Here is a 10106-nt window from a genome sequence, read left to right on the forward strand (position 1 = left end):
TTAGATTTTCACTTCCCAATAAAACAATTTTACACTAATTTTAAAAAAAATTAAATCAAATATATAAAAAACCTGAACTCCATTTTTTTACAAAAAAAAAAATAATATTGTTCCAAACTTTTGGTTCGCTCTTCTCCTCCACCTTCTCCGTTGTTATTTGTGGTCCAATGGTTTCGTTGTTTATCAAGCATAATCTTTTTCGTCATGTTAACTAGACAAGTTGGTATTTAGCCTCCAAAAATTTTAAAAATACATATTTTGCTCTACATTATTGAATGAGAGTTTTTGCAAACCTATTATTCAATAACAGAGTATTCGGTTGCTGTTTTTTCTTAGATAAATAAATTTTTAAAGGTTTTTCTTTTTGTTATCTTTTTTTTTAATTTATCTACTTATAAACTGTTTTTAATATTGAAAAGCATTAATAGTTAAAATTAGCATTATATAATAATATTGATTTTTTTTAAATGTAACAAATTTAAAATATATTCTGTGTCAAAATATTTATTTAATACATTAATTTTCATACTATATATTAGTGAGGGATAAAATAACATTGGTATAACATACACCGGATGGTGCTGCAACAAGGATTTTCAAGTTACATTTTTTAAGTATCTTGAAAAAATGTAAAGAATTTGTAGTACAAAGTCGATAGTAAATTTTGTAAATATTTTGTAAAGAGGTGATACAATATTGTAATTAGTGAGACTCAGAGTCAAATATGCAAAGTATTAGAACATTCAAACAATAAATGCTTAATAGATTTATCATATTTTTCACAAAACATACACATAGAACATATATCACTATAAGAAATGATCCATTTACATACTGATTATTACCTACGGATTTAAATTTGTATATAAAGTAAACATTACATACGGATATTTACATACAAATTTAATTCAGTATGTAAATAAACATTACATACAACTTTTTTCGTATGTAAGAAAAAAAGTGATTACATACAGACTTTTTCGTATATAAGAATAAAAGTGATTTAATTACATACGAATTTTTTCGTATGTAAATCAAAAGTGATTACATACGAATAGTACTCATGACTCTTAATTAATGAGTCTTAAATAGTATTAGCTGGAAAATTTTGGAAAAACTAACCATAACCATGACATAACAAAATGGTAAACTCAAGAAATATTCAAATGAAATAAATGAGAAGTAGATAAAAAAAAGTAATATTTTTTAAAAATATAGCTTTTAACGTTTTCTTAGAAGAACCTCGTATTTTGAAACAATAATGCAATACAATAAAAACATAATTTTGATTCTCAATAATTTGAATTTAGTATTATGTAAATCAACTCGACTATTGATTTGATTGAAATTTTGGATATAGATTAATGATCAAATTATTTGAGTGACGTTATTTTGTAATAAAATAATAGGCATAAGTTGTTAAGAAAAATAGTATAGTAGTGACGGAAAAAGACTGCAGTGGGTGACAAAATTTGTTAATGTTGTGTTGGGAGTGTGGAAGATTATGAAGCAACAGAAAAGACATTAGTGTTTTATTGGGAGTTAAGATGTGCACGTTTTAACAGCCAGAATGGACTATAGTGTGGCTAAAGTTGATGATGAGGTTAAAGCAGACAGTGGCGTATGGGTCCTGAGGGCCCAATTTGGTGCATGCTTATGGATCACTCTCTAATCTATGGCCGACATTGGTTGCGTGCTCCTGTGCCTTTGTTTATTGGGCTTTGCAGATTCTCAGAGGAAACCGACAAATGCAGCCGCGGAATGGAGGGTGGCTTGTCAGACCGGAGTTAGTACCATTTTCCTATCTTTCTTTCAACCATTTCAATCAAACATTACATTTTCGTTAATGCTACTTAGTTTCATCATTCAAATATACAATACAATACAAAACTACATAAATGTAGATATTATAATATATTATTGGTTAGTCTTTACTTATTGTCGTCTTAACATTATTCGTCATAAAAATATTTAATGAAATAATCATTATTCTTTTTTTTGTATCTAAGTAATTTTGCTAGATTTTTCTAACGAAATCTCGTTTAGTGGACTAATTTGCGGAACTCGTTAGACAGATTGTTATTTATTATGTGAGGCTAATTAAAAAATAATTTTTAACACTTATTCAAGAATAATTGTGAAAACTCTCGTAAGAAGATTATCATGTTAATCAAATTATGATAAAATAATCAATGATTTTCATATTGACAATTGGAGGATCATGTATTGTATGTAAAATTAGTTAACAATGAGCTAAATCGTGACTAAATAAATAGTACGTAAACTTTCATATCGATAAATTGATGACCGAGTATTTTATGAGACTATGATAGATATTTTGTATATTTGAATTCATTATAGATTTTTAGAAATCGTCTAGTTTTTATATCGTTTATATTGACTACCTATATCTTTCGAAACATAATAAATAATATGATTAATCTATTTATTTATATGTGGTTCTCAGTGAAACTTTAGAAATTTGTGATTGATATTTTATATATTTAATTATCCTCTAATAGACATGAGGAGTGTTTTGTTGTGAAGACTTATTTGTGTTTTTATTTTTACAGCATTTAGTTTGACATATTGAAATAGACATATAATTTATTTGAATTGTTTTGTAAATTTATGTGCTTAAATAATTATACCTTCTTGTTTATATTTACATGTTTATGTTTATATTATTTATATATATTTAGTTATTTATTTTTTGCATCGTTACGTCTTGGAGCATAGAACTGAACTATACTCAATAACTAAACTGTAAAATTAACTTAAACAATTATTGTTATGTATATTTAAGATTAAAATAATCATTTCAAAAAATTATTAAATATAAATTAATTTTAAAAATATAATTAATTAATATATTGATTAAATTAAATATTATTTTAATTATTACAAAAATTATTATTATTTAAATTAATTTATATTATTAATAAATAATTTTTAAATTAATATCTAATTAGTTATTATAAATTTTAATTATTAATTTAATCTAAATAATTGACAATTTTAATACTAATTTAAAAATTATTTATTAATAATAAAAAATAATTTAAATATTAAATAATATTTAATTTAATTAATAAAATAATATTTAATTTAATCAATATAACAACTAATTATTTTTTATTTTTAAAATTTAATTCTTATTATTATGTTAGTAGTAGTTGATTCTTTGCTGGGAGAATCAATTTTGTTCTGTCTTCTAGTAGTTGATTTGCAAAATCGGATTTCTAGATAAGTTAATGTGAAGTCTGAATTGATATTCTCCATTTGTGTTGGAATAGATTTTCATGCACTCTATAGAAGTCAGAATCAATTATTAATTATTAATAATAAAATAATAGTTAATAATAATTAATAGTAATTAATTAATCGTTAATAATAATTAGGTTTAATTACCTTTTTCATCCTTATATTTATAGCCAATAGTCAATTTGGTGCAGTGGTTTTTAAAAAATTCACCAAACGTGTTAAATATCACCAAACGGCGTTAAGTGGTGCTTATGTGGCAGACACGTGTAACTTACGTGGATTGTGCTTACATTACTTTGGTGAATACTGAATTAGGGTTTAGGTTATTCAAATTCTGGTGTGCTTCCTGCTTCGATTCCATTCGGAGGTGTGCTCCCCTCATTCGATTTTGTGGTGCGATCGTGAGTTACGATGGTGAGCTGCGTTCCCATGGTCGATTTGGAGGAGCGATTATGTGGTGTGGTCTAGAGGTGGTGAAGGGGCAGCGATTGCGATCTAGACCGTGGTGTCGTTTTGTGTTGTTCCTTAGTAATTTTTTACTAGTTTCAGAGTGGTTCTAATTTTTATTACTTTTAGAACATATACAGAGTTGTTTATGATGTAGGTCCACCATGTGCAACAGTTTTTATGTGTGGTCCAACATTTGGTCTCTGACATAATTTTGTGATGTGTGGTCCAACATTTAAGTGAAGGTTTGGTTTGTAAGTGAAGGGATGATAACAATACTTCTCCACCTCAAGGGCCCATCATTCAGCTGCTTACTTAGATTATAGTGGCTGCTAATGTGTGAAACAGAACTTGTTCTATTCCTGCAGCTCTTTATCCATGTGTGAAACCCTAATTTAGTATTCACTAAAGTAATGTAAGCACCATCCACATAATTTACACGTATCTGCCACATAAGCACCACTTAACACCGTTTGGTGATATTTAACAGAAAGAATCATTTTGAATATATTTTAAAAAACTTAGGGACCAAATTGAATTTTTTAAAAACCACTGTACCAAATTGACTATTGGCTATAAATATAGGGACGAAAAAGGTAATTAAACCTAATAATAATTAATAATATTATTAATTATTATTATTATTAATCTTATTATATATATACAATATATTCCATTATATAATATAATAAAAGTAAAATAATTTTCAAAAATATTAAAAGAATATAAATAAAATTATTAAACATTACATAATGATAAAATAAAATTATAATATAAAAAAACATATATAGTTATATATAAAAATGTTTAAAATAATAATAATTATTTTTATAAATTATTATAAAATTATTAATATTATTTAAATTTAATGCAAATTTATTTTACATTTATTTTTTAAAATTATGAATATTTCAATAATTTATTTCTATGTAACAATATTCAATTTTTACATATATTCATAATTTTTCATCTAAAAATTATTACAATTATGAATATTATCATTTTATTTTTTAATTGAAACTCAAAATTACTCAAATATTTTAAAATAAATAGTAAACTTTTAAACTTACATTTTACCACTTAAAAAAAAATCTCATATAATCATCACATCACTCACAAACTTCAATGCATCATTATCATAAATTTTCTCTAACTTAATCCAAACAATCTTATGTATCCTATTAAATTCTCACACATCTCTTATCAAATTTTCTTTCCTAATCCAAAGTTGACAAATTTCCCTTGTTCATCAAAGACACGCTTAGACTACTAAACCAATGGAATGAAATGCACAAAGCATTCCAGTTCCCTAGCTAAGTGGTAAGTAACATTTGATTTTTCCCATAAAAAACAAACATTTTCCTTATCAAATCCTATAATGACCACACACAGCATAGAGAAACCAATCCAAGATCCTCCGTTGCAAGAGAGAGAAAATCAGTGTCCTACAGCACCCACCATGGGAACCCACCAAGCACTTCTTTTTGTTGAGTTTCTCCGTCCTATATATGACCCATAAGCACACAAAGTGTCATTCACATTGTTTTTCATCTCTTTCTCAGCTTTTAGGCTATTTATTCTTTTATGGGTTTCAGGGTCTATACTCTGTGTCTGCTCACCCTGTTCTGCTGCCTCTTGTCCCTGCTCCAAGCAAGAGCTGCAAAATTCCACAATGTGAGTGGCTTGGGAGGGAAAAAGGCAGTAATAGTAAATGGGTGCAATTTGTTCATGGGAAGTTGGGTGGTTGACCCTTCGTATCCTCTCTATGACTCTTCAGCCTGCCCCTTCATTGATCCTGAGTTTGATTGCCAAAAGTATGGAAGACCTGACAAGCAGTACCTCAAATATGCTTGGAAACCTGATTCATGTGCCTTACCCAGGTACTGTCAACTTTCTCAATCCATGTGCTAACTTTGTTCCCAGATTCAATATTTATGGAAAAACAAAAAACAAAGTCTTTTTAATGTAATGTCTTAATTATTTTCAATTAGTATTAAAACTCTATTATAGGTCGGCAAAGTTGCCATGAAACTCTAGTTTTTTTTTAATTTCATGATCTCTAAACAATTACATTCTAGTTTTGTTCAATATGAGAACATATTTGAGCAGTAGTTATACTGGCAACATTGAAATACAGCTTTAGTATCTCGTGTCTCCATGAAATAGTTTAATAGTGTGTTTGGATTTACAAATAGAATAAATTTCTAGAAAAATTATCATTAAAACATCAATTGTTGCTTCAGAAAACAACTGTCAACCCACCTTTTACCAAACATGCACCAACCAAGTTTATTTTTGAAGTTGTTTGATAAATGAGGCAATAAGTCTTAAATTTGATACCGTGGAAGGGACCAACCACTTTTCTTCCCAGATTTCATATTGAATAGCACAATTAAGAAACACGTTTTAACTTTTGTCCTTGTGCAATTTCATACTGTGAATCAGCCTACTCAATTTTTTTTGCCCCTGTAGTATTTTCTTCTGCCGAACTAAAAGAGGGGTAAAACTAGTAAAAAATACTCATGGAAAGTGTTTGATAAACGACATTTTTTTAGTGTTACTGCAATTTTTCTGGCGTAGGTTCGATGGTGCGGATTTCCTGAACAGGTGGAAGGGTAAGAAGATAATGTTTGTGGGTGATTCACTGAGTCTCAACATGTGGGAATCACTATCTTGTATGATTCACGCGTCGGTGCCAAATACCAAGAGCAGCTTTTTGAGGAAAGAATCACTGTCCACTGTAACCTTCCAGGTTAGCTTTTGTTTTACTTTTCTTTTTATAACTTTGTCTCATTTCTGGTTTTGTATAAATCACCAGGCCTCACTCAATACGAGTTTCTTCTTTTTTCATTTCCTTGTTTGTTTCTCTGTCGCACTAAATTACTTTTTTTCTTACATCGTTTATGCCGTGTTGGTTCTTCCATCATTAGTTTCCTAAGTTTTCTCCTACCCCACTTATTATATTTATAGTTTGTTTACAGAATTCAAGCTAGATTTTGACAAAAAGCTAGAAAAAAAATGTATGTTATTTTGGTACAATAAAGGAAAATAGAGTTTGAGCTTAAAATTTCTTGCAAAGTACTCTATCTCCATACCATTATGATAGAATAAGAGAAATGTTAGCCATACATCAAAATCAAACCTCTTGCACCTCTCTATCACACTTGTCACTTTTAAAATAAAGATATAGAGAGGAGGTAGGAAGGGAAGCTGGATTGAATTTTCATTTTCTTTTCTTGTGTTTTAATTTTTCAAAAGTTGATAGGTGGAAGGTTGAACCCATTGCTCACAAAGTTAAGCAGATATAATGAACCAACGCTTTAATGATATACCTTTGAATGGTTCCTTGGACAGGAGAAGATTCCTTTTGCTGGGCCAGGACCAATCAAATATTCAAAATAAAGAATAGAAATAAAAGTACTAGTGATCCCTAAAGAAAAAGTGGAAGAAAAAACAGCACATAGTAATTCACGTTGCAGGGAAACCAAAATTCTACTTCATAGAGAAGGGTCTGATTTTGACACAAAACTGGAGTTTATCTATGCTATATTACAGGCTGGGCATGCCAACCTGTGATTACAACTTGGAGGCTCCTCGCAATTATTTTGTTCATTATCTTACTTTGCTTGGTATCAATCATAGAACATGACACAAGTTGGCTAGGCCTTTCTATTTGAAAACGATCTTATGGCAAGCTAATATTGTTAAGCCACAAAATCCATAATATTATAAAAACTCGGAAAATTTCAGATCTCAATCAGTAGGTAGCAATTCATTAGTGTATTCAGGTTAGTTGGAAACCAATATAATTAAGCCAATGTTTTATTCCAATAACTATTCACGTTATTAGTAAGAAGTTGACACATCTTGAGTTTGAATAATCACCGTTTTCCAATGTTTATGGAAATGATTTCAATAAATATAAACAGCAGTATATTCCCCCGACTTTAGATTTTTTTTCATAATAATAATTTCAAACCTTTTGTTGTTACATCTCTGTCCCGTTAACTGATATCTTAAATTTATTTTGCTGAAAGTTTATTGTTTTATTCTTTACTAATATATTTTAGAATGATAGTCAATAATTAGTCACTAATACTTATAAAAGATAGTATTATTATATTAAAAAAGTGAGGTTGACAGAACAGAGGATGTTTGTTGACAGTTATTATTTTGAAAACGATGTTATGATAAAGTACTTTAATCACTTTTATACTGTGCTTATTTTTTGAAAGAAATTTAGAGATGAAGCATGCTAGAATAAGAGAGATGAAAGTCCATGTATGTATGATATAAATATGAGTTGACTTTTATAAGAATGGAATTTGGAGGAGTCCTAGTTGTTTTGCACTATATTGTTAGGTTTGTGAAATATCTCACAGATATAGATGTGGGTATGATGTAAATGGAATTGAATCTGAGCCATGGAAAGTGGATAGAAAATGATTAGTGGTTTGGTGGGTTTGTACAGGACTATGGAGTAACTATACAGCTATACCGCACACCATATTTAGTAGACATAATTCGAGAAAAAGTTGGGCGAGTCCTTACATTGAACTCCATTGTTGCTGGAAATGCATGGAAAGGCATGGACTTGTTGATTTTCAACTCATGGCATTGGTGGACCCACACTGGAAAATCTCAGGGGTATTATGCGTTTATGCAGAAATGGTTATGCAAAATATTTAATGTATATTATAAGGTGAAAGAGGATACAAAATTTCAACATAACATGGGAGGGTCCATTTTATTGTATTACCTCATTGTCTCTCTGTCCCTTTTGTTTTTGGGTCTGACCTAACGGTTGTTGGTGATCTTCATATTCAGATGGGATTATATCAGAGATGGACCCAATCTGGTAAAGAACATGGACCGTTTGGATGCATACAATAAAGGATTAACCACTTGGGCAAATTGGGTTGATCAGAATGTTGATACCACCAAAACTAAAATCTTCTTTCAAGGAATCTCTCCTACTCATTATCAGTAAGCAACTCCTTCGCTCCTTTTCAATTAAATTTCTTTTGTAGTTTGAAAAAATCATTACTATGTTGCATGAAATGAATACTTTTCATGACTATCAGAAAGCAACAGAGAAATTAGAACAGAATGGATTGGAGCATTAGAAGCATTTGATATGTGCAATTGCAAATATTGAGTAGCTGAATAAGTATTTTACGATGTCTTTGTAACTGTAACAGAGGGAAGGATTGGAATCAACCAAGGAGAAGCTGCAGTGGAGAGCTTCAACCACTGTCTGGATCAACATATCCAGCAGGTCTACCTCCAGCAACTACCATATTGAACAATGTATTAAAGAAGATGAATACTCAAGTTTATCTACTTGATATTACACTCCTTTCACAATTAAGGAAGGATGCTCACCCTTCTTCTTATAGTGGGGATCATGCAGGCAATGACTGCAGCCATTGGTGCCTACCAGGATTACCTGACACTTGGAACCAGCTCCTATATGCAGCTCTCACCTCATGAAGGTGAAGCCCCACACAAATTATTGACCCTTTTCTTCTTCCCTTGGTTATATATTTGGGTAGTGTAAGATTTTCTTTATTATTTGGGGGATAGACAGTGTCAAAGGGGTGAAAATCAATTGTAAAATAAAATTATAGGATTCTTGAAGAATAATTTACAAAAGAAATAAGTCTGTGATCAAAATGTTGCATACCTAGATAAGTATTTTCTTTACAAGGCTGTAATCTAATTTTATTGAATCACAGAATGATGCTGAACTGTCATTGTTTGACATATTATTGTGGTGGCTACAAGTTTGGTAAGGCTTTGTTTAGACGAGGGTTAGAGTGGAAAGGTAATGAAAAAAAGGAAAGAAAGTGAAAAGTTAAGTTCTTTTGATGTAAAAAAAGTGACTAGAATCAGTTCAAATAAGTAGATTTCAGTGAAAAAATTGTAAATGATATAGTTGATAAGACTGAAATATATATAAAAAATTATATAATTAATTTATTTATCAAAATATCCCTTAAAATTTTGAAGGTTAATATATTTTTATTTAAAATAAACATGAATGCTTAAAATTAATTATTTTTTATATAAATGCTTAAAATATATTTTTTTATAAAAAATATTGTAATAAAATAAATTCCAACAAAAAGAAAAATGATAATCTATTGATATTTAATATAATGATTTAACTCGAATATATTAGAAAGAAACCTATTTATATAAAAGTTAAATCATGCATTAATTGAGGTAATATTAAAAGTTTATATGTTTATTGCAACCATTTGTGTCCTGTTGACATTCATTATAAACACAACTTTAAAACCAATTTAGCATAAACTGAGTTCAAAGTTGTGTACATTTATTTCAGTTGTATAGATCTACTAATTAAAATGAGGGTTATAAAAGCTAAGTAC

At 29.1% G+C, this 10106-nt stretch overlaps 1 protein-coding gene across 1 annotated transcript; it reads left to right on the forward strand.

Annotated features, from left to right (window-relative positions):
• Positions 1–4928: 4928 nt before the first annotated feature.
• On the forward strand, positions 4929–9477 carry LOC137832504 (protein trichome birefringence-like 38). Its single transcript, XM_068640698.1, has 5 exons — positions 4929–5591; positions 6292–6463; positions 8183–8358; positions 8539–8697; positions 8913–9477. Exons 1-5 carry the CDS (start codon positions 5296–5298, stop codon positions 9202–9204), a joined length of 1095 nt encoding a protein of 364 aa, XP_068496799.1. The 5' UTR covers positions 4929–5295; the 3' UTR covers positions 9205–9477.
• Positions 9478–10106: the final 629 nt, after the last annotated feature.

The sequence above is a fragment of the Phaseolus vulgaris genome, chromosome 6 (assembly GCF_000499845.2).
Source record: "Phaseolus vulgaris cultivar G19833 chromosome 6, P. vulgaris v2.0, whole genome shotgun sequence".
Lineage (NCBI taxonomy): Eukaryota > Viridiplantae > Streptophyta > Magnoliopsida > Fabales > Fabaceae > Phaseolus > Phaseolus vulgaris.

What these genes read in the sequence shown, in the direction of transcription:
- LOC137832504 (XM_068640698.1), top strand. Translation starts at nt 5,296, where the DNA reads ATGGGTTTCAGGGTCTATACTCTGTGTCTGCTCACCCTGTTCTGCTGC. An exon ending in GATTCATGTGCCTTACCCAG is followed by an intron (nt 5,592 to 6,291) that starts GTACTGTCAACT and finishes TTTCTGGCGTAG; the next exon opens with GTTCGATGGTGCGGATTTCC. An exon ending in CACACTGGAAAATCTCAGGG is followed by an intron (nt 8,359 to 8,538) that starts GTATTATGCGTT and finishes CTTCATATTCAG; the next exon opens with ATGGGATTATATCAGAGATG.